Source organism: Cryphonectria parasitica (genome assembly GCF_011745365.1).
Source record: "Cryphonectria parasitica EP155 unplaced genomic scaffold M406scaffold_6, whole genome shotgun sequence".
Classification (NCBI taxonomy): domain Eukaryota; kingdom Fungi; phylum Ascomycota; class Sordariomycetes; order Diaporthales; family Cryphonectriaceae; genus Cryphonectria; species Cryphonectria parasitica.
In genome coordinates, this window is record NW_024468914.1 from 61,437 (window position 1) to 84,668 (window position 23,232).

General features: G+C 54.3%; 8 protein-coding genes across 8 annotated transcripts; 3 read left to right on the top strand and 5 right to left on the bottom strand.

Moving 5' to 3' along the window:
* Positions 1 to 302: 302 nt before the first annotated feature.
* Positions 303 to 2,179, top strand: M406DRAFT_346955 (uncharacterized protein; the record flags this gene model as incomplete). The annotated part of the gene is made up of 3 exons (XM_040922237.1): positions 303 to 348; positions 639 to 992; positions 1,082 to 2,179. The coding sequence occupies 3 exons, from the start codon at positions 303 to 305 to the stop codon at positions 2,044 to 2,046; spliced, it is 1,365 nt and encodes a 454-aa protein (XP_040773988.1). The 3' UTR covers positions 2,047 to 2,179.
* Positions 2,180 to 2,509: 330 nt separating this feature from the next.
* M406DRAFT_262172 (putative MFS transporter) lies at positions 2,510 to 4,595 on the bottom strand (the record flags this gene model as incomplete). The annotated part of the gene is made up of 6 exons (XM_040917493.1): positions 2,510 to 2,854; positions 2,926 to 3,086; positions 3,169 to 3,672; positions 3,758 to 4,080; positions 4,150 to 4,226; positions 4,335 to 4,595. 6 exons carry the CDS (start codon positions 4,593 to 4,595, stop codon positions 2,510 to 2,512), a joined length of 1,671 nt encoding a protein of 556 aa, XP_040773989.1.
* A 544-nt stretch (positions 4,596 to 5,139) lies between these two features.
* On the bottom strand, positions 5,140 to 6,911 carry M406DRAFT_262168 (putative glucose-methanol-choline oxidoreductase; the record flags this gene model as incomplete). Its single annotated transcript, XM_040917491.1, has 2 exons — positions 5,140 to 6,650; positions 6,743 to 6,911. 2 exons carry the CDS (start codon positions 6,909 to 6,911, stop codon positions 5,140 to 5,142), a joined length of 1,680 nt encoding a protein of 559 aa, XP_040773990.1.
* Positions 6,912 to 8,844: 1,933 nt separating this feature from the next.
* M406DRAFT_331581 (CBS-domain-containing protein) lies at positions 8,845 to 11,157 on the top strand (the record flags this gene model as incomplete). Its single annotated transcript, XM_040920648.1, has 4 exons — positions 8,845 to 8,860; positions 8,924 to 9,057; positions 9,239 to 10,112; positions 10,184 to 11,157. 4 exons carry the CDS (start codon positions 8,845 to 8,847, stop codon positions 11,155 to 11,157), a joined length of 1,998 nt encoding a protein of 665 aa, XP_040773991.1.
* Positions 11,158 to 11,383: 226 nt separating this feature from the next.
* Positions 11,384 to 13,177, bottom strand: M406DRAFT_340708 (Sodium/hydrogen exchanger; the record flags this gene model as incomplete). Its single annotated transcript, XM_040921584.1, has 3 exons — positions 11,384 to 11,415; position 11,526; positions 11,612 to 13,177. The coding sequence occupies 3 exons, from the start codon at positions 13,175 to 13,177 to the stop codon at positions 11,384 to 11,386; spliced, it is 1,599 nt and encodes a 532-aa protein (XP_040773992.1).
* A 664-nt stretch (positions 13,178 to 13,841) lies between these two features.
* On the bottom strand, positions 13,842 to 16,459 carry M406DRAFT_262873 (Adaptor protein complex beta subunit; the record flags this gene model as incomplete). The annotated part of the gene is made up of 5 exons (XM_040917542.1): positions 13,842 to 14,480; positions 14,560 to 14,736; positions 14,809 to 15,377; positions 15,469 to 16,106; positions 16,230 to 16,459. 5 exons carry the CDS (start codon positions 16,457 to 16,459, stop codon positions 13,842 to 13,844), a joined length of 2,253 nt encoding a protein of 750 aa, XP_040773993.1.
* Positions 16,460 to 16,932: 473 nt separating this feature from the next.
* M406DRAFT_346959 (uncharacterized protein) lies at positions 16,933 to 18,831 on the bottom strand (the record flags this gene model as incomplete). The annotated part of the gene is made up of 3 exons (XM_040922238.1): positions 16,933 to 17,477; positions 17,616 to 18,293; positions 18,411 to 18,831. 3 exons carry the CDS (start codon positions 18,829 to 18,831, stop codon positions 17,029 to 17,031), a joined length of 1,548 nt encoding a protein of 515 aa, XP_040773994.1. The 3' UTR covers positions 16,933 to 17,028.
* A 1,298-nt stretch (positions 18,832 to 20,129) lies between these two features.
* Positions 20,130 to 22,815, top strand: M406DRAFT_73671 (uncharacterized protein; the record flags this gene model as incomplete). Its single annotated transcript, XM_040925644.1, has 4 exons — positions 20,130 to 20,740; positions 20,909 to 21,231; positions 21,310 to 22,129; positions 22,215 to 22,815. 4 exons carry the CDS (start codon positions 20,130 to 20,132, stop codon positions 22,813 to 22,815), a joined length of 2,355 nt encoding a protein of 784 aa, XP_040773995.1.
* Between the last annotated feature and the right edge of the window lie 417 nt (positions 22,816 to 23,232).

The window sequence follows — 23,232 nt, forward strand, 5'->3', positions numbered from 1 at the left end:
TGTTCGTCCTAATATCCGAGCCTCTGTCGAACCATTCCATCACGGAGCAACCGCTATTTTTACGTTGAGGTACATCAGTATGGCGCAAAATATTGCGGGGGAAAAAGATTGGTATACAGATTTTAGGCGTCCGAGTCTAGTGGGCTCTGTACGACCTCACGAACGAGGGTCGTCTTGTGCCTGAATCTGGGAGGCTCGGATCACACACTTTCCCACGTCCACAGAGTGCGAAGTCATGGAGACGGCCGATTTCTCTTCACCATGAGAAGTTGATCGGATATTGGACACGGTGCGGAGGACAGATGAGTCCGAATCTCACCGACCTGGAACATAAGTCATACGACATAGGTAAGAGCATAGTAGTTTGGCATATGGTTGAGTGAGATTTTGGAGGGTTGCGTCTCGCTTTATAGGTAAGATTATTGAAGTAATACTAAGTATGTCCATCAATAAACATGCACTCTCTCGACTTTGATGCTGGGTATTTCAAGTCCGCCGAGATAATTCTTCATTCGTGTCTCTGCTCCATTCAGTCAAGTCACTGTCCACAATGTCTACCCAAACTATTGTCAATACTATTGCCCCCAACTCTAGCACAGAAGCTGGCTCGGTCTCCTCAAAAGTGAACATCCACGCAGAGAACCTAGGTCTCGTCCCAGGTATCCAAAGCCTGCCGCAAGGAGCTATTGAGGCGGCCAACCGGCTGCTACAGAAGAACCATGACGAGCATCATATGTTCTGGCGTGATTTTGCCGGGCACAACCACGCGGCGCACAACGTGCTCACGAGGCTAGCCCTGGGCGCAGATACGTCTGCTCTAGAGCTGGGGTTCCTCTCCAATGTCGAGCTGGGCCAACGCCCGCCGCCGCCGACAGATGAGAATGTGATTGCCGAGCTGGCGACTGAGGAGGGGTTTCAGAAATACCTCAGTGATGTCAAACACTATGCCAACTATCTGGTCTTCTTCGAGCGCGAGATTGATGCGAAAGGATGTGCGTACATTATTTTTGAACCCTTTTATTTTCTTGGTTTTTCCCCTCCTCTTCAAAGGACATTTATTAACGTGAAGAGTACTTTCTAGTCAGAGAAGTAATCCAGGAGTACTGCTTCAGCCGCACAAAGACTGCAGAGGCCATTCTCGCCCGCATGTTCGACGGAGCTTTCCATCCCATCATCCACTGGGGTCTTGCCGTCGAGTTCGAGCAGCCAAGCATCTTGGCCGAGGCCCTCGCCCAAGCCGCAACAGACGCCAGCTTCGACATCCACATCTTCTTCGCCAATGCCGAGAGGGAGGCTGCCACCAACCCGACGACCCACGACCGCCCCCTGGTGGAACTCTTCCACGAGGCCCGCGCCAACGAGACGATCCGGAACTCGGCGCACTGGGAGGATATGCAGTTCAAGATGAAGAACGGCGTGCTCAAGCGCGCCGAGAAAGAAATCGCCGCCCTGGCCGCGCAGTTCCGCGTCACCCCGGCGACCCTGGAGCGCCGCACCGCCGAGATGATCAGCTGCTGCGCATATTTCTCGGGCGCGGCGCAGCGCCTCGGCAAGGCGCGCAAGATTGACTTCTTCTACATGCACAACGTCACGAGCTCCATCTTCCTGACCGTTCTGGCGCGGCAGGACTGGATCCGCGTCGAGGACAAGGTGCGGCTTGTCGAGTGGAAGGCCAGGCTGGATCTGGTCTGGTATGCCACCTGCGGTGCGCCCGAGCTGCATATCGAGTACATCAAGAACTATCAGCCCACGGCCAGCGCGGGCTGGGGCTGGGAGGAGCTCTTCCGCCGCGCCAATGGCGACTATGATGATGGCCATGTGGTCAAGTTCCTGCGGGCGCTGAAGAATGGAGAGCAGGTGGCCAAGCCGTTCGAGGAAGGTGTCTGGGCGGATGCTTTCCCGGTCAAGGGCGATATGTGGCTGAACTTGTCGCGCATGGCGTATGATTCGACTCTGGGCTTGCACCAAGACCTGAAGTGGATTATGTTTCCGGGTTTCGACCAGCCATGGGGCAAAATTCCAGACGCAGAGAAGCCTGGTTTCTGAAGGTGTTCTTGGCTCTAGGATACGAGGTAAAAAATGACACAATATGAAGTCGAAAACAGTATCCCTCGGCCTCAAGTAAGAATAGCGGGACAGCAAGTTCTCGCAAATATACAAATACAAATTCTTTAACCGGTCATTGCATTCCATTGCATCGCGCTGTCCAGCGAATGTGATTCAAGGATGATAAAGTAGACGTGGCCAAAACAACCATGCAGAATAAATAATTACTACTTATGCGTATGAGCTTAGGAAACCAATTCGGGCTCAGTTCTTGAAATTGTATGAACTCTAGGAACTTTCACTTGCACTTCTTTTGTTTTGATGCCTATTTCGTTCTGCAGCATACCAATGTACCTTGATGATAAAGACCATTTTTGTGCCAGGAACACCAGTCATCCTCCTTGAAATTCTAAACCTCCAGCTTACAATTTGCCATATCACAAAGCCAACTCGCCCCTTAGTTCTACATCCGATTCCACGGCAGGCCAAATCCAACCAGGGCTGCAAGCGCTGAGCACCCAACTGGAAAGTAGAACATGATAACCAGAGCCTCGTTATACGCCAGAAGAAACCCTGGGAGCTGGCTCGGAGCCACAAGACCACGGACCTCTGTGGCCCCAGCATTCAGCACTGCGCTGGCGTCGACATCAGGAGCATACTGCGAGAGCAGATCAGGCAGACGATTGTCAAAAATAGACTGGCTGGCGGAGATGGAAATGGCCGTGCCAAATTGCATGAACAGATTGGCTACAGATGTGGCGGCTGCGGTTTCTTTGGCGGGTACGGTTTCTTGAATGGAGATGATGGGCTTAGGTAGGAGTCAGAATTAATAAAGTCGTTGGCCCCCATACTCCAATGTGTCTGGCACGAGGGACTCACCACTTGAAAGGCCATGCCTCTTCCTACCGATGCGATGATCTGGTAACCAATCCATCGCCCTGTCGACGTGTGGACGGAGAAGGTCGTGATGAGGCCAGCTCCAATGCAACTGAGAACGCTCCCGGTGATACCCCACGGAGGAATGAATTGAAATCTGCGAACTGGTCGCGGTGAAGGTTAGCCAAGTTTCATAAAAAGGGCATCTCAAGTGACCAGACAAGCAGAGAAATAATCCACACGTACCCTGCGTTCCGAAGGTGATCAATGCAAGGATTTGCGACAAGATGGATGGCAACATGTGAATGGCACTCCACACCGCCGAGTCCCCTTTGATAGCCTGAAACCAATAAGGCAGATAATATGAGATCATCTGCGTGGCACCGCCTTGAAGGAACATGAAAGCACTTCCAAACGTTACAGACCGACGCCGAAACGTCGATGGCGGTATAAGGGCATTTTCACCCGCGTGCAGAATCCACAGGGTAAAGACCACGCTCAGAGCAGCAAAACCACAAAACAAGCCAATGATGGTTGCTGAGGACCAAGCATAGGTTGTTCCGCCCCAGGTGGTTGCGAGCAAAACCGACGTGGCGGCACCAGCAAACAGCACGAAACCTACAGGGTCCAGTTTGGTGCGCATGCTGAGCACAGCCTCATCCCAGGCTGGTTTGGGCATATGATCGGGGATTGGTATGAGAAGAGTGGTTACTATGGCGAAACCTCCTATGGGAAGAAAGATCCAGAAGCCTGTAAAGCATCGTCCGAGTCAGCCATTTGAGACTCCAAGACAGGCACAGTACGTCTTGTACCCCTTCGCTTTTTTCAAACTCACACCATCGCCAGCCTACGCGACTGGTCAGCGCGCCTGCAATCAGGGGCCCAGTGGCGGATCCAAGCGGGATCAACGCGACCGTGGCCGAGGTGATAGCTGGCCGGATCCTGGGCTCGCAGGCAGCACGGATGACGAGCAGGGCACCCGTGATGAGGCCGGCCGAGCCAAGCCCATTGACGGCCCGGCCAAGTATGAAGACAGAGCTTGACGTGGAGACGGCGCAAATGATGCTACCGATTAAGAAGATCACCATGAATGTGAGGTAGATGAATTTGTCCCGAAATAATGTGAAGATCCTACCGACCAAGGGAATGAAGACACATCTAGAATTTCAAAAGGTTTAGCTTCGTTGTCAAAGAAAGGAACGGGGATCCACGAGGTGGTGTGCGTACGCAACGATGACATAGGATGTCCCGTACCAGGACACATCGCTAATGGTACCAAAATAATCCGTGAGAGTGGGTATGACCTGATTAGAGTGTCCTAGGTTAGATATATGACGGAAACACAGACAATGTGTTGAACGCCAAGGTGAATTGCGTCATAAGAGTTCTATGAAGGAGGAGTGAATTCGTACTGTAGCAAGCATGGTTGTGTCGAGGCCTACAAGATAGACGCCAAGCATCATGCCAGCGATCAAGAGCCATAAGCGTGGTCCATGGATGGCCGTGCTGGTCTCTGCGACCGATTGAGAAAGATCTGGCCCCGACTCGCCCGTGTCTGTCCCGTCTGCGTCCTTCTCCGGTTGGGGAGTGTGTTGAGCTTCTGGTATTGGTTGTGGCTCAACTGAGGTCCTTCCAGGCTCGAGTGCCTCCGTGTCAACTATATCTGTCTGCATCGTAAAAGTACTCTTCCTTTGGACGGTATTTTGGTGATTTGCAAGTTGGGTGAAAGGGGACGCGGTTGAACAGCGATTTACGTTGTATGCAGTGAGGGGGATCTTATGGAACATATAAGCTCGCCCTACGTGCAGATCAAGCCCGGTGAGCGAGGGCTTTAGTAATGGGAAAGAAAAATCTTATTGGCCAACCAGGAAGGAAAATAAGTGGTGAGATGCGTCTACGGAACTGCGGACGATGATGGGACCCGTAAGTCTTCCGTGTGTAACCTGGCGCAAAAACCAACCGTAATAATCACTTACAACTGCATCAAGTTTCCATTACAATATTTACTACAGCCTAGTTGGGATAAAATGACTTGAAGATGTACCAACTATATGGAGTTTCTTGATAATCAATTCTATCTACTCTTTTTCTCTCCTTTTGAGAGAGAAAAATTATCCTGAATAGTCATCAACAAATGTTGCATGATCATGTCGGTAATCGCAGGATTGTGGCTTCAACTTTTCCTTGAAACAGCTCCTGCTAAAGCTTCCACGAATCTCAAATTTCCAAACCATCAGCTTTGGCGATATCCATGGCAGCACGGAGAGCAATGGCATACACCATGCCCTGTGTTGGGCATGTAGTGATGGTGGGCGCAGCACTGGACCCTACAATCCGCAACCCCTTCAGACCCTTCACACGCCAATTTGCATCAAGAACAGTTCCGATGGCCGTAGTGCCCACCGGATGATGCCAGCTGCTCGAGCCCTTCTGGATGGCCGACCAGAGATCAGCATCGCTGTCCGTGTAGTTGGCGCCGGGGAAAACCTCCTGCTTCGTGTAGCCACTCAGCTGTGGGGAGCGAAACATGTCCCGCAGCTTTCTGTACGCATAGATAACTGCAGACTTGTCCCCCTCGCTGGCCCAGTAGTTGGCATAAATCAGCGGCGCATCACGATAGTCGGCGGATGCCAGGTCCACGGAACCAAAGACCTCAGGCTGCACCACGGCGGCGAAGGCAGACAGCATGCTCACGTTGGGGCTGCCGGGGAGGAACGGCCCCGCAAAGTAGGTGAATGCAACGTGCGGGCGGTCTTGAGGCAGGCTCTTCTGGTAGCCGCTGGCCACCTCGTCGGGCAGGCGGATCATGGCCAGCACGTCGCCCACGATGGTGCCGAATAGGCCGTCGCCGTTCGCGGCATACTCCTGCGCCTCGATCGCCTCGCGCGTGGCGTTCTCGGTCAGCTGCCAGTACGTGTCTACAAAGTCTTTGGCTTCGTATTCTACCGTGGCGTAGTGGTGGTCTTGCAAATTTTGGCCCACTTCTGCGATGTCTTGGATAACGGGGATGTCGAGCTCTATGAGGCGCTGCGCTGGCCCGACGCCCGAGAGCATCAGCAGCTGGGGCGTGTTGATGGCTCCAGCCGCGAGGATGATCTCTTTTGCCCTGCGCACGTATGTTGTATTGGTCAGGGTGTCATTGTAAGTCACGCTGTTCGCTGTCTTGTTGCTGAAGCCGATGTTTGACACCCAGGCGTTGTGCAGTGCCTGAAAATTGTTGCGTGTGTTGGCAAGGTAGCCAAATGTATTGTACGCATATGAGCGCGTCTCATTGGAAACACGGATGGACTCGATTCCTTGGGATACTCCAATGCCTTCGCCAGACACAAAGTCAATCTGGTTGAGGTCGAATGTCGTCTGCACCTCGTTTGAGAACGGTTCATCGAACGTGAGAAGTTTCCGCTGACGGCTGATAGCCAGTGGCCCGTCGCCAAACATCGACACATTGATCGCCTGGCTATAGTTGGCCTCGGGCGCGACTTGCCACTGCGTCGTCGCTTTGAAAGCCTCGAGCATCGAGTCCCAGCCGAGACCCTCATTGCCAGAGATTTCAGCCCAATCATCATACACCGATGCTGCTCCACGCGCGTACAGCATGGCATTGACTGCAGTGCCACCGCCAAAAGCCTTGCCCTGGAACAGGTTCGCCGACAGCCCGCCCAGCCCAGCGTCAGGCTGTGTGGCATAGCGCCACATGTAATTACTGGTAGCAAAGAACTCTGCTGGTGCTAGAATTGAGGAATCTATTAATATCTGTTCTCCTCTTTCCTTCCAATACCTATGACATTTCTCAGATGCCTGATCCAGGACTAGGACTCACTGGTAATCTCAGGATCTGCATCTCCGTCGGGCCCCGCTTCCAGGAGCAACACACTCTTGCTTGGATCGCGACTGAGATATTCTGCCACAACGAACCCTGCAGGTCCTCCGCCGATGATGAGATAGTCGCTCTCGGGGACGGTTGGGGCTGCTAGAATGGGGACGGGCATTGCAGCGATGAGCGATGCTATGCATCTCAAAGACAATGTTAAAGAACGCATTATCGAAGCGTGTATTTACAGGTGGAATGCGCAGGACAATTTTGGCCGGGACGGTAATGGAGAACAGAAAAAACCAGTATTGGCACCCACAGCGTTTACTTGGGACTACACATTGTTTATTTTCTAAACACGATTCATTTATGGGACATAGGTAGTATCTCGTCATATTCCTCCTCATAAATGTGCCCTGATAGCTCTCCCAGAAAGGAGTCATCTCCGCAACGTGGAAAACTTCGGTCAAACAACACTAATCAGAATGCAGCCAGATAAGCTTCAAGGCTTGGCGTGTTGTGATGGGGGCTGAGGGAATCTTCAAAAGCATGCCAAATCCTGGCTTACTGGTGCTCTGTACCTTTGTTGAAGCAGTGGCGCGTATCTAGTTCTCGGACAAGGTAACGGTCAGCTCCCATTATCGGACAGGATCCACATCGGAGTCCGACCTTGCATATTGGCATCGGTCAGCAGAGGGAGGACACATGTCGGAACGATACCGTCAGCACAAAATTATGCGATTATGTTGATCCGAGTAATCACATGGACCTCTTGGCGCAGTAAGATACAAATACTGTGCGGTCGGGAGGCAAGAGTGCATCCCGGGCTCCTCTCGGGAGTAGAGGGAACAGGACAATTGAGAAATTCAGATAGAAGATGGGGCGCAGAGAAGTAGGGATTAAGTACCTGACGAGATGTACTTTATAAGATATTCAAAAGGAAAGTTCTCTTTATAGACCGTCAAGTTTATGAAGTGCCCTTTTGCTTATGTAAGGAGGGAGGGTAACATCAGCAAGTAGGAAGTCTCGTAAATTCTTTCGAAAGATTGACATGAGATAGGCATGCATACACAGAGACTTGATTATTGAGTCTATGAGTCTATGAGTCTATGAGTCTATGAGTCTATAAGGATGGAAGCTGCGTCAATCTGTAATACCAGGATGAGGGATGACTTGCACGAGCATGACCATGGTAGATCAAGAGAATGACGAGCCTGTCCATAGGAAAACTGATTGCAGAGGCAAGAGTGTGTCATTCATTGCTCGTCTCCTCATGGATCGGTAAATGCGCCAAGACATCTGGAGATTGACATATGCATTCTTGATGAACATTCTCAAGCGACAAAACGATGCTTTCGAGGTCCACTGATACGATGAGTATGGACGTTGGTACGGTATGATGTGGTAATCTCTGGAGGTCGCTGGAGGTGCATATGTATAATGATCCCAGTGCCATTTCAATCACTGAGGAACAACTGCAGCTTCCATGAGAAACGAATTCAGTCACCTCATGATGCCTCACCAACAACAGCATTCAGTCCCTTTCTACCTTCTTGAGGAAGTCCCCGTTCGAGCGAGGTTGGATAGAGTGGAGATGGCTTAAGTAAGGAGGGCAGGCAGTACGCTGGCCCCTGTCAGGTGGGATTTGGGGGCGGTTAGCGCGTGTTTACAGTGGCCTGTGGCCCAATCGACAGACAGACCAAGAACAGTCACGAGCTGCTAACTAACAATAACAAGAAAAAAAGTCGGCGTCAACATTCCCTCCTTCCGACTGACGGACGGAACTTTGACCAGCATTACTGCATCACTCCACCACAATCGACCTCTTTTTCTTTTGCCGGTACAGGCCACCAACACCTTGGCTATCTTTGTTGCCCTTCGAACCTCTTGCGCCCTCTGGCCAGCTCTTATCGGTTCGAGCAACGTCAGACAAGCCTCTTTGGTCTTCTGGTCAACACGGCAACGCGCGGCTATCAGTTCTCTGCCCCTGACCTGCTGCCTCTTCTTCTCCTCCCTCGTCGTCCTCCCCTGCTTCGCACTCCCACCCCACCTTCGAGCTCTTGTTTCTCTCTTCTCTGCGCTCTGGTCGAGCAGGATCTTCTCTCCCAAAGATGTCTACCATTCGAGGTACGCCCACGCCGAACCGCGGGCCCGATCGCGGTCGCATTCCTACCTTTAATCACTCTCCAGCGCCTGGGTCTTCTGCCATTCCCAGACCTGTTCCTGTGCTTGACACGCCCAGAGAGAGCCACGCTACTAATAGCGAAGTAGGCGGCTCTTCCACTGTCAGCGCAAGCCGACAGAAGCAATCAAAGAGAGATGAGGTGAGCAAGCGCCCCAGAAAGTCCACCGTCTTGGTCGTTGTTGTTGTTATTGTTGGGTCGGGTAGACTTTGGTTGTGTCTCTCGCGCAACCCCGCACCATGATATCTCGGCCGGAGGAGGAGAGAAACCATTGCATGCGTGTTGACTGATGACTGACAATTTGCTGTTATCACCATTCCAGGCCATTCGTCGCAAGATGGAGAATGATCTCTCCAAGAAGAAGCACCTCACCGGCCGGGCTCGACACACCCGCAAGGCCCCTCCCGGCACCGTCCTCGCCCTCAAGCCCAGCCAGGCCCTGCAGATCAAGCCCCAGACAACCGTCGCCGAGGCGGCACAGCTGATGGCCGCCAAGAGGGAGGACTGTGTACTGGTCACGGACGATGATGACAGGATCGCCGGTATCTTTACGGCCAAGGATCTGGCCTTTCGCGTCGTCGGCCAGGGGCTGAAGTCGGCCAATGTCACCATCGCCGAGATCATGACCAAGAACCCCCTGTGCGCCCGCACCGACACCAGTGCCACCGATGCGCTCGACCTCATGGTGCGCAAGGGCTTCCGTCACCTGCCTGTCATGGATGAGAACCAGGACATCTCGGGTATTCTCGACATCACAAAGTGTTTCTACGACGCCATGGAGAAGCTGGAGAGGGCCTACTCGTCCTCGAGGAAGCTCTACGACGCGCTCGAGGGCGTGCAGTCCGAGCTGGGCGCCAGCCAACCCCAACAGATCATCTCGTACGTCGAGGCCCTGCGCGTCAAGATGTCTGGCCCCACCCTGGAGTCCGTCCTGAACGGCGAGCCTCCCGTCACTGTCAGCGTCCGGACCTCGGTCAAGGAGGCTGCCTTCCTCATGAAGGAGAACCACACTACTGCCCTTTTGGTCCAGGACAATGGCTCCATCACCGGTATCTTCACGAGCAAGGATGTCGTCCTCCGCGTCATCGCCCCAGGCCTGGATCCATCAACCTGCAGTGTCGTCCGCGTCATGACCCCTCATCCCGACTTTGCGCCCATCGACATGAGTATCCAGGCTGCTCTCCGAAAAATGCACGGTATGTTGGTCCTGGCTGCTATTCGTGCGCGCGTGTGTGTATGTGTGCTGACAAAAAGCAACTAATCACAGATGGTCACTATCTCAACCTTCCCGTCATGAACGATGGCGGTGAGATCGTGGGCATGGTCGACGTGCTCAAGCTGACCTATGCGACTCTGGAGCAGATTAATGGCATGTCCACCACCGACAGCGAAGGTCCGGCCTGGAACAAGTTCTGGCTGTCCCTCGACCACGAGACCGAGTCCATGGTTTCTGGCGAAGGCAACCACCACGGCCACAGCCAAGTAGGCAGCCGATCGCTCATGTCGCCCGATATCCCTAGAGAGCGTATTGTGGACAGCGTCGCACCGGGTGACTCGGCCTCGCACGCTGGTGTAGACTCCCCTCCGCACAGTGCTCTGGACCACGGCCCCGAGCTGCTGCCGCCCGCCGAGGTCCCCTTCCCCTTCAAGTTCAAGGCTCCCAGCGGTCGCGTCCACCGTCTGCAGGTCACCGCCGCGCAGGGCATGGACACCTTCGTCGTCAACGTCCTCTCGAAGCTCGGGTCAGAGGTTGATGCGATTGGTGGTGCGCCCACCGTGGAGGACGGCAAGCTCTCCAACACTGGATTCGCCCTGAGCTATCTGGACGACGAGGGCGACTCCGTGTCCATCACGACCGACCAGGATCTGCTGGAGGCGATCCTGCTCGCGCGCCAGAACCGACGTGACAAGGTGGACCTGTTTGTGCACGATCCCGAGAAGCCCCCCATCGCACAGGCACCCACGCCAGCCCCCGAACCCTCGTCGGTCGTCGTTCCCACGCCTCCCGCTTCTTCGCTCCTGCGGGAGCGCAAAAAGAGGTATGATGACGAAGACAGCGAGGAGGACGACGATGAGGAGGACTACTCGCCCCGCCGCGGCCGTCGCCAGCGCAACAGGCATGCTCAGCCAGAGCAGGTTGTTCCTGGTGTGCCTAACGAGCTGCTCCTGCCTGGTGCGATTGCCACACTCGCGGTGGTCATCATTGCGACGTTCACGATTGGAAGGATGACAAGCCGATAGACAAAGCATGGCGCTACCTTTTTCATGGCGACTTTGTACATGGTGATAATAGGAAGGAGACGATGGATTCGAGTCAAATATATATCCCCTTGAGCATTGCATTGCGTTGAGTTACTTGAACTCCTTTAGCCACTCAACTACCACTTACCGCACGCCTCCCCCCCCCCCCCTGATACGAGCCAGATTTTTTATACTGCGCTGTCTTCTTTTACTACTATTGGTGACATCATCGTCGTCTCTGCTTGGACCATGAAATACCTTGTCGCAATCATAAATGTTCATCATCATCAACCAAACAAGCAAAAGGAGAATCTTTTTATATGGTATATCGGCCAAAGTATGCACGAACAACTCAAGACCCGACCCACCCTAAGTGCCTATCCCTTCTTCCTCTATCCGCATCCCCTCCATCCTCCTCGTCTTCCGTCTCATCCTCTCTCTCGCCATCATGAACCATCCCAGCCAATCCCTCCCTCTCCCCTCCCAAGAGCGGCGCCCTCTCCGCCTCGTTCCTGCGAAAGTGACCCACCGCGCTGATTCCCAGCACGCTCAGCCCGTGCACCATCGTGCTGCCCAACACCACAAAAGAAACCACCGGCCAGACCAGCGCGATGGCGAGCGTCTTGTCATCATCCCCACCATCATGAGCATACAGCGGCCCTGAAGGCGGCGTCGGCAGGGGGATGCTCGACCCCGTCTCGAGCTGGGCGCGGGCCTCGATGGCGAGGAACAAGGCGCCTATACCCATGGGGCCGAAGTGGCCTACGAACAAGGCCTCGGTGAAGGTCTTTATGTTGGGGATGAGGTGGCAGGCGTGGAGGGCGAGGATGGCGGGGATGCGGCGGAGGAGCAGCACGAGGACCAGGAAGAGGATAAGGGTGGGAACGCTGATGTGGTCGTTGAGGGGCGAGGACGACAAAAACGAGGAGGATGAAGAAGAAGAAGAAGAGGTGGTGCCGCCGCCGCTGCCGGTAAACCTCGCCCAGGGAATTACAGCGCCAAAGTAGACAAAGACGCTCGAGTCCAGAACCAGATCGACAATGCTCCGGAACGAGACCTCGCCCTCGACCTCGTCTGACTTGGCACCGAACCAGCCGTCATGCGCGAAGCCCACGCCGGCGCCGAAGGCGAGCAGGAAATCATCGAGGCCCAGGGTGCTGCCGATGCCGACGCTCAGCACGGCGAGGAGCAGGTAGAAGGCGACGAGGCCAGGGCGGCCTGCATAGCCGTGTCCCTCGGAGAAGCGCAGGAGGAAGTTGGCGGCGCGGCCGAGGAGGAGGCCCAGCGCGAGGCCCAGACAGCATTGGTACAGGACGGTGACGAGCAGCCAGTCGCGGATGGCAGAGGCAGCGTTGTTGGTGGTGGTGACGGTGTTGCTCGCAGCGCTCCAGGTTTCGAAGGCGGCGAGGCCGGCGTATAAGAAGGGGAAGCTCGTGCCGTCGTTGGAGGCGGACTCGGCGCTCAGGAGACGGCGGAGGCGCGGCGGGACGCGGCTGCTAAAGGTGCTGCCGCCCAGGACGGAGGCGGCGAGGACGGGGTCGGTCGGGGCGAGACAGGCGCCGATGAGCAGGGCCGTGGGGATGCTGCAGTGGAAGAGGAGGTGGGCGAGGAGGGCGGTGATGGCCCAAGCGGCGATCATGGCCGGGCCTAGGAGGGTGAGCACGGAGAGGAGGTTGGGCCGCCGGCGGAGCCAGTGGGCGGGGAGCTCGATGCCCACGGCGAAGCACTGCAGGCCTAGCACGATGCGGGTGAGTTCCTGGGTGAAGACGTCCGAGGTGGCGGTGGTGGTTGTGGTGATGTCGGAGCTGCCGGTGTTGTTGGAGGAGGAGGAAGAGGAGGAGGGGAGGAGAATGTTCAAGACTGCTGGGCCGAGGAGGATGCCATATAGGACGGCCAGGGGAGGCTCGGAAAGGTAGAGGCGGTTGCGGATGAAGTGGGAGAAGAGGGCGTAGATGATGAGGAAGATGGGGAGGGCAAGATAGGTTAGGTGTGGTAGGGTGGGTTCGAGCTGCGACCACATTGTGACTTGAGAGGACTGAAAGGCAGACAGGATGAATGGCGATGGGTTGATTATGATGCTGAATGGTTTAGAGGTTGGGTTGAGAGGTGATGCTGCTTGTTGTAGAGCCCTGGAGGGCTGGCTGTATTAATTTCTAAACATAAAACCTGATGAGGAGGCTTGAAACCGACAACTTGCACAGAACTACAGACCAACAATTGCTATTGCTGTAACAAATTATTATTCATCTATCGTAATAAAGTATACACAATATTGAAGAAGAAGAAGAAAAGGGAAAGAGGGAAGCATTCCGAAGTGCAGGCTGGTAAATGATGAATGACGTTGTGAGAATCTGGGGTACCAAGTACCTTCCAAGTCTATGACGGTTTATTAGCCGCGAGATTCTCTGGTCACACGTTAGAAACACATGGTCTCGGGTAGAACAAGCGCCATTTGATAGCGGCTAAAGCCATGATCAAAGTGGACTCGAGAAAACCGGGGTCCGGCCTTCTTGTCTGATTTGATCTGTGATGTTGTATAAAGATGATAGAACCAGCCCAAGGCCTAGTAAACAATTGATATTCCATTTGATCGATACTGACACCATGTGCTCATCTAATTTCTTTTTGCGCCGTCCTCCAAAACGGCGCCGCCGCCCCTCCGTCCAGCTAACCCCCACACCGCCTTAAATCAAATCCAACAGGTCATTTCCTGCCCCGCCGCTGCTGCTCTGCCCTGGTTGTTGCTGCGCCTGCTGGGGATGCAGCTGCTGTCCCGGCGGCGGCGGCGCGCTCGTCCCGCTGAGGTCCATGCCCGCAAAGCCGTTCATGAGATCACCCATTCCAGAGCCCATCGGCGGTTGTTGCGAAGAGGACCCGGCTGGGCTGCTCACATCGAACAGACCCATCATGTCCGCCATGCCGCCTGACGCTCCACCCGCGCCGGGCGTGCCCACCGCAGGACTGTCGATCCTGTCAGGCGTCGCCGGAACGCTGCCGGATTGCTCGAGAGACGCAGGTGCGCCACCGTCAAAGTCGATATCGAGAAGGTTCTCGATGTTGTTCTGCGACTGGCCGGACCCGTTCGCAGCCGCTGCAGCCACAGAGGCTGCGATAGGGTTCTCGGCTGCCTCGCGCCGCTGCTCCTGGATGGCGGCACGCTGGATCTCATCGGCGCCAAAGCGGCCCTTGCCCATGAACGACTCTGGTGGCTTGTGGTAGACAGAGGCGAGTGTAGAGAGTTCACCGAGAAGCTGTTCGAGGAGGGCGGGCGGGAGACTGGAGATGGTGGTGGTGATGGCGGGCTTTTGGGAGAGAATGATGTTCTATTCAAAGAATAAGTTAGCTGATGCTGCACAAGAATTCCCACGCCTAATACGTTTCTACGCCGAGTGTTTCTCTTACCTTTGCGATCTCGAGATCTCCTGACAGCAGACGCCAGTAGACGTAGGCTCTGTCTCGGATATCTGGGTTGTCGTTGTCCGCTGTTGCTTGTTGCAAGACTTTCTGGACGAGGGCCTGGCCGCTGCTCGGCTTCTTGAGGAAAAGCTTGACCACCGCGGTCAGGATCTGCAACTGTGTCTGTTGAGGCGGGGATCGTCAGTCAGATATCTCGCCTTTTATAGGATCGTATGTGGTTCATCGCCAGCTTACCTGTGTGAACTCCTCCATGAACCCATCCACGAAGCTCTCCAGGATCTCGTCTGCATTGTTGATCTTCTCGGCATACTCTCCCACGATCCATATCAGCGATCCTCTGGCATGTGGCTCATCCAGCTCGTCAATGTGTTCGCAGAGCGTGGGGATCACTCCCTCGTAGCCAGGATATTTCCGCAGGATATCCTTGATGACCACGATCACCTCTTGCACAACGTAGTTGACCTTGGTTGCTATCAGATCCAGCAGCGCATTCACGCACTTCTCGCTGGCGCTCTCGATCTTGATCGCCACCTGCCCGATGGCCTTGATTGCACGCCGCACAAAGTCCATGTCCACCTCAAGCGCGTACTCCTTCAATTCGGCCAGCAACTGCTCGTAGTTCTTGTCGTTTGATATCCGCACCATGATTTCAAGCTTCTGGAGCTTAAGGTACGGCGGGTCGTTGTATTTGCAGAAGAAAACTCGCATCTCCTTGCTCAGGATGTCTGGTTTCGCCTGAAGAAGGAGGTCGATGTTCTTCAGAGCGACGTATTGGACTTCCGGCGCAGAGGCAACAAGAGTCACTGCGTACGCATGGTCAGCATCAACACATATACATCTTGGCGACTTCCAGCACACAACATAGCGCCGCCAGATATCAGGGAGAGAACGTACCCAATGGCGGAGCCATCTTCTTAAGATACGTGCGCACCAGCTCAGGGCTGATAGCCCTCATGTGGGTGAAGACAACCTTGACCGCAGCAAGCACCACGCTGGGGTTGTTGTGTTGAAACTGTGGCGCAATCCTCTCGCAGATGTGCTCCGACTCTTTGACGTCCACCGGCGGGTAGTCGGCAAGGGTCGACAGGAGAGTCACCCGCCCCCACTCAGTACACTCGTTGAGCGCCATGAGCAGCTTCTTCAGCATCGCAGATGTGACGATGAGGGCCTTGGTCTCTGGCGCGGTCTCGCTGATTTCGGAGAGGGCCTGGACGGAGTTTGCGACGACGGCGGGGTTCGGGTCGCCAATCATCTCCTGCAGAGTCTCGATGAAGCCATTCTCGATGCACATGCTCGGGTTGAGGTCGAAGAGCTTGGCCACGCAGATGGCAGCTGTCTTGCGCACGTAGGGCGACTCGTCGCGGAGCGTTTTCCGCAGGGGCTCCTCCATATAGTCTATCATCTTATCCACCCGAATACAGCCCATGGTCCGGATCGCGAGCGCTCTTATGAGCGGGTTCGGGTCTTCGGAGTCCTGTACGAAAGTATTGACGGCGAGGATACAGAGGTCTGGATGGGTCTTCGCATAGTTCCTGCTCGAGGGGGGGTTTTTTGGTGAACTAATAAGCAGCTGCGCAACAAAGGAGGAGGGCGAACCTCCCGAACGAGGCCTATAGAGAAGACCAATAGAAGCCATTTTCTTTGAGTGGACTCACATCAGGTACAGGTACACCAGCTTCTTCTGATCCAGGTCGGACGTGGCAATGTTCTTGAGGACATCTGGAAACAGTGCAGACACGTCTTTGCCCAGCGTCATGGCCATGATGGTTTTCTGAATCGCCTCCTTCCTCTCGTAGGCATACTGCGATACCAAGCCAGCTCGCAGCTCAAAGGTCTCACCCTTGCGAGGGGCAGCGAACGCGCCCTTTATCCGGTTCACAGCCATCGTGAGAAAGAACCGTCGCTAAGCAGTCGGGTCGCACGTGTGGGAGGAGGGCGGGCGGGTTTCGTTGGACACTCCGAGGCTCTGCGGCCGTCGGGTTGATGGCGAAAGAAATGGTACGCAGCAGGTCCTTGATTACAGCATTCGGTATGATGACCAGTGTCAGGGGAGACACACAGGCTTGCGTTGTTGTTGTTAAATCGAACCAAAAGGCGTTGGCCTCCTCTCAAGAAATTGATGTTGGAACCTGTCCCCAAAAGAACGTTGTCGACGTTCGAGGGGCAGTACGCATAGAGTTGACCTGCAGGCCAAGCTGTTCCAAGCGCTCGGGCCACCCACCTCCCCTGACGCTCCCTACAGGAAATAGACAGGGGCCCAACTCCAGTAAGACCACCCCTAAAAACCCCAACCCCACAGGGTATAGTAACCTGAGGATTAAGTAATAAGTACTTCTACAAGATAAAGCAACTTTTATTCGGCAAAATTGACAAGAAATAGAATTTGGGTATCAACAAAATCTAGCTGAATCTATAGTGTAAGAATAATGATGGCGGCTAGAAGCAAAGACAAGGTCATCCGGGTGTTGGGCTCCCCCCATGCAACTGCTGCATAAGGAAAATTTCCATGTCCCGATCAGATATCTCACCGTCTCCATCATCCTGTTGATGATCATGAGTGCTGGCGGCAAGCAGTTCACAAATGACATTCTCGTCCACATCCATATCTTCGTGCGAGTTGTTGTGCGAAATAGTGATAGTATATGGGTCCTGCCCGAACTGACTGTAGCCTGCTGTGTAATGTGGAGGGGCAAAGGAGGCTGCATGGTGTTGCTGCTGTGGATTTAGTATTTGTGGGTCTATTGGCTGGTAGGCATTGGTCTCCGAAAAGTATAGATATTGTGAAGGTGAGGCCGGGCTGTGGGATGGCGACTGGGCTTGGCTAATAGCCCGTTCTGTGTACTGTGGCACCGGAGAAGGTGTACGTTCTGAAGCATGACGTAAATGGTCCTGGCCAGGCTCACCTTCAGGATATCGAGAGGTGGTGGCCGTATCAACATTTGTGGGATCAGAAGAGACGACGATAGAAGGCGCAGACAGGACACCAGCCGTTGGCGGCGGCGGCGAAGGGGGTGATAGAACAGTTGTGATTGACGTCTGACTGGGCGTTGGTGGCTTTGCCAGCCCATTCCCGGCCTTGGCTCCGTCCTCGCACTCCACACAGGCCCTGATTACATCCGACACCGTATCTTTGATCCCCCTCCAATGGTACTTCTCGGCAATCATGGCCGTCGTCTTGTTGATGCCGGCATGCATCTGGCCGACATGAGCGTGTCTCGCGATCTCGTATTGCCGAACCGGGTCGGAGATGACCTCCTTGTCTTTGAGCATGAGGACGTCGTCGCTTCCGTCTGAGCTCTGGCCCTCAAGGAGTTTGTAGTGCGTCGCGGCGCTCCGGAGCCTGGATTTTTCGGCGCGGTTCGCCCCGTTAGGATACCGTCCGTGTTTGAGGTAGAACTTGATCTTCTCAAAACGCTCTTCACTCACGAGTAGCTCGTCCGAGTCCCCCTCGCCCACGGTCAGGTCGCGCCCATAGATGATGGCGTCCACGAGGCGGCCCGGGTAGGACTTGAGGTTGCCGCAGCCGGGGACGCGGCCGATACGCTTGAAGCCCAGGGCATCCCAGATCTTGCATGAGGCTACGTTGGTCTCGTAGACGAGGTTGAACACTGAGTACGTGTAACCCAGCCGAGGCCCGTAGTTGAGATAGGCCTCGCCCATGAGCCGACCCACACCGCGGTTCCGCGAGGCATCTGTGACTAAGAATCCGGCGTTGCAGACTAGTGACTGTTAGAGGAGTCTCGCATAACCTCGTTAGACAGAGGGACGATGAATGTCTCCGCCTTTGACAAATCGCAAGAGTGATGCCCCGGCATGCCATTATGTGGAAGACGTACCGTGACTGGACCGGCCTGGATAATTGGGCTTGATGTAGAAGCTGCCGAGACACTCCTTCGCCCAGTCCTTGCCCTCGACAACATCTTCAGCTTTCTCGATGCTGCCAAGGAGCATGATGGCCCCGAAGTTCTGAAACCAGTACGATGCGAACTTGTCGGAGGGCATGGTCTCCATCATGGGATAGGTATCGCCCTTCTCGATCTCCTTGGCGAACTGGTCGCTCAGATAGCGCAGCAGCGACTGTGGTACCTGGTCCTTAGAAGCGAAGGGTACAATGGTAGCGACGGTCTGCCTATCGCGCAGCGTCACCTGCTGTGGGGAGATGCTCGCCGGCAGGGCTGCGCCGGGGCCTGGAAAGGGAGCCTCGCCTGAGACCCTGTACATGGTCGCAGCGGACGGATCGTCTAGCATGGCCGGCATTTTGAACGATGAGTGGTCAAGTACACCAAGGAATCAGCAATATGACTCGACCGCCTGTCGTCTTCTTCCTTTGCTAGAGTTGTCTGCCTGTTCGAATACATCAGTATATTACCAGCCCTGGGCCGCATATGGTATGATGGAAATACAAGATCAGTAGCAATTACTTCATACGCACCTCAACGCAACAGGTGCCAACCAGACGAGAAGAAAGAAGAACGAAAGGATCACCGTGACAAGGTTTCGTGGCTACGCAACCCAAGTGCAAGGAGAAAAGCGGCTAGTTATTTCATGTGGAGCGCCTTCCGGGGTTGAGGGCTCAATTGAGAAATACGTGAGAAGGAAGTGCCCGGCCCGGCCTCGGCTTCGGCTGCGTACCAAAATGTTTAGTGATACTGTAGGGCAAAGCACTGAGAGCTTCCGGCCCGGCGTCGGCGGATCATGGCACGTGTGAGCAAAGTTTTTTCAAAAAGGTTATTATTCATCAAATTAACCCCTCCAACAACCATAAGGCAAGAACGTTCAGGTTCTTCAAAACTTGAATATCTCTTCGTGGTCTCGCAAGAGGCGTGAGTTCGAATCTCACTCTTGTCATTTTGTTTTTGCCGGATGCTGCTCGATATGTTGTTTGGTGCTGTGGGTATTTGGAGGCAATCCTGGATCCGTGAAGAGCTTTTGCAAGCTTGAGATGGGGGTTATGTAAGTGGAGTGACTGTGTTTTTAGGAGTGTGTAGAGGCCTACTTGGCGTGGCGGAGGTCGCTCACTGCTTGATATCTACAAAACAAAAAAACTTCCTTTTCTTTTCCCTCTTTTCTGTGTCAAAACTATAAATATGTACACCAAAGTTCAAAACGCTTTTCGTCATATTTTTTTCGCTGCTGTACTTACAGAATGGCTCATGTGCCAACCAGTCTAGCCGAGAGCCTTCAGCACTCAGTGAAGTACTTAGTAGGTAGTAGTATTGAGTTTCCTAGAATCGTGAGAAGGGCCATTCGACCGGAATTTGTAGCCACTCGGATTCTCTTCGGCCAGCTGTCGAAAGAGACAAGTATCTGGACGAAAGCTGATAGATCTGACTTGGCATTCTGGTAGTCTAAATCCACCTGAAGATTCTCGAGCCACTTAACCCTGATGTGTGCTGGTGTAGGATTCGAAACCCAGTCTCATCTCAGCCTTTTCAACTCACGATGGAATTATACCCGTAGTAGCCCCCCCCCCCTTCCCTTCACTACACTTCTCAACGTTTTGTTGTTCGAGAACCACAACCAAGCAGGTCGCAAGCAATCATATCATCACTATCATGGAAGTGGCCAAGCTCTGCACATCCTGCAGCCAGATCGAATTCTCGGCCCTCGCGACCCCAACGCTCGCTGATATTCACAGAGCCCAACGGGACATCAGGAGGGGTATCGGATTTTGGCCCCGCGTCCTCCCAGACGGCACCTGGAAAGGACCAGGGGAGCCACCAGTGGTCAGAAAGGTGAACTTGGGCTCCTTCGAGCGGATCGAGCGCGATTCGGAGCATTGCGAGCTCTGTGCCGTCATCGTCGACGTGGTGCGCCAGCAGGGTGGCTACTATGCCCCGAACAACGCTCTCCCCACAGGCGACGAGGTGCATTTCTGGGCAGACCCTACGTCTCACTATGGCCACATTACAGATTCCGCCGAGGACATCGAGTCGAGCTGGAATGAGGCCTACTTCAAGATGCGGCGCCTGGCCATCACGGCTTCCAGGTCGGACACGGAGGTGTCCCTCGCCTATTTTGACCACGTGGTCCAGCCTTGCAGAGTAGGGGCCTCCAAGGTCCTCGATATCAAACAACAGCCCCCAGCAGAAGACGACATGTTGTTTCTTGGAAGAATGCGCCCGCCAACGCTCAATATGGATCTTCCTCGGCGCTGGGTGGAGTTGTGCGAATCTACCCACGAGCTAAGCTGTTACCGTCGCGGGACAGAGTCTGAGCATGATATAGGGTAAGATAATGATATTGCTCTTTCTTCTTTTTCTCTCTTTTCAGTTGCCCATCCTTTCAGTCCCTACATTAGGAGCAAGAAGTAATCTAAATTCCCATTCTACAGCACATTTCGCATCCGTTTCATCGACGTGAATAACATGTGCATCCGTCTCGTCGACGAATTCGATCCGTCTGATCCAAGCATGGCCTACACCGCACTAAGCTACGTCTGGGGACAGAAGCAGAAGCTCATGCTCTCTGCAGAGATCGAACCAAGACTGAAAGAAAATGGTTCCATTCGTGATGATGATCTACCCAAGACCGTCTCAGACGCTATAACGGTAACGAGATTACTGGGTCTGAGTTTCCTCTGGGTCGATGCCGTCTGCATCATGCAAGGCAAAACAAAAGTTGACCTCGATGACAGGGCAGAACAAATCGGCAACAGTAAGTGGACTTTCAGAGAAAACTCCTGCAATCATTCATTCAAATCACCCTGACCAAACATGTCTTGTATGATTCCAGTGGCAAACATCTACAGATCCGCGTTTCTTACCATCGTCGACGCTTTCGGTGAAGACGCAGACGCCGGGCTCGCTGGACTTCGCCCAGGGACGAGGTCATATCAGCAACGAGAAGTCGTCGTCATACCACCCAGTCCCGAGAAGGGCTCAGACGGGCTGTCTCTGCTCACCACCTGCAAGGCCTTCCCGAAATATTTCGGCGAGTTCTTCAACCGTCGAGACGAGGACGCCGACATAAGCACATGGAACACCCGCGGCTGGACGCTCCAGGAACGGGCGCTGTCACGTCGAAACCTCATCTTCACCCGGGAACAGGTCCTCTGGGCCTGCGACGGCGCATACTTTTGCGAGGAGTCCTCCTTCGAGCACCCCATCCCGCCCGCCGGGTCCTCCGAGCTGCGCACGCCCATCCGGTTCGAGCTGTTCAAGGGGCTCCAGCTGAACGCCACCAACCTGCGGAGCCTGGACGGCAAGATGGCGCGGATCGCGAGCTCGTCCAAGAAGTTCTGGGACAAGTACAGGCTGCTGGTCCAGCACTTCTCGATGCGCAAGCTCAGCTTCCCCGGCGACGTCCACGATGCTTTCCTCGGCATCATGATGGCCATGCAGCGGGTCCGCGACGAGTCCTTTCACTGGGGCCACCCGCGTTCGCGCTTCGAGCTGTCTCTCTCGTGGTCCTCTTTTCACACTCCGACGCGGCGGGCCGCCAAGAGTACCTTGCCGATGACCTCGCTGAAGACCAACATCGTGTTTCCGACGTGGTCTTGGATGGGCTGGGAAGGAGAGGCAAACGTGTCAGTCAGTGATGAGAGGTTGGAAACGTAAGAAGACCATGAAGAGGACAAAAAAAGCCCCTTTTCCTTCTCCCAAATTTGTATTGTATCATTTTCTAACCAAGTTCATCAGCGAGTACCCGGTTATCTCCTGTTTCATCCACAAGAGTGATCCCCTGAGACTCGAAATGATCAACGGAACCCAAGTCAACGAGAGCGTCCTCAAGCCATCGACGCCGTACCGTAACATTCCCTGGCTGGATGACAATCATATCCGCAGAGAAGTCACCCTCGAGCATGTGAGTCGGCACCTCCCGACCGTGGCAGACGTCTTGCAAGCCCGGACACTCCCCGACGAGCACCTCATCTTCTTCTGGGCGAGCACGGCACACTTCGACGTGCCTCTCAACCCCGAGGAGAAACATGAACGAGCAACGTTTGCCGAATATGCAGCTGCCAAGCGACCCAGCATCAGGGACGCCAGCGGCCTCGAGGTCGGCCATGGTACTTTTATGAGCGCGGATGTGTGGAAGGAGTTCAGCGACTCGGGAGGCCGGGCCGAGTTCGTTGCTGTGGCGAGGAGACAGATCTTGGACCTGGACCTACCGGCTATTGTCATTGCTCTGCAAATCAGGTGGGTGGACGGCAAGGCAAGAAGGGTCAACTATGCAGAAATTGAGGAGGCTGCGTGGATGGAGGCAGGACCAGAGTGGAAGTTGATTGCGCTGCAGTAATCATCTTGGATGATTGGAATTGGGTGCTGCCCTCTTGTGCGGCGTCTTTCCGTACATGGGAAATGGCACGGTTCTATTCGAATATGTGATCTATTCGACGAGCCCCTGGTGATCTGTCGGTTTTGACTGATTTGCAGGTCGTATAAGAGGTCCAGAGACGGCTGTGATACCACCTAAAGTTCACTAAGCCAATAACAACATTATTTGCTTGAGAGTACTCTTCCAGTTCAACTGTGGCCTAATATGAAACTCCAGCTGAACAAAGCGAACCTTACGTGAGCAACAAGTGGAATAAATACCACTCTTATAATCACAGTCTAGCCTGCTATTTGCTGCTCGTCGACGCAATGTCAAAACCTATGCATCTGTCAAAGGCTCTGCTATGACAAAGATGGACTCTCTGCTCTCCTCAATGAC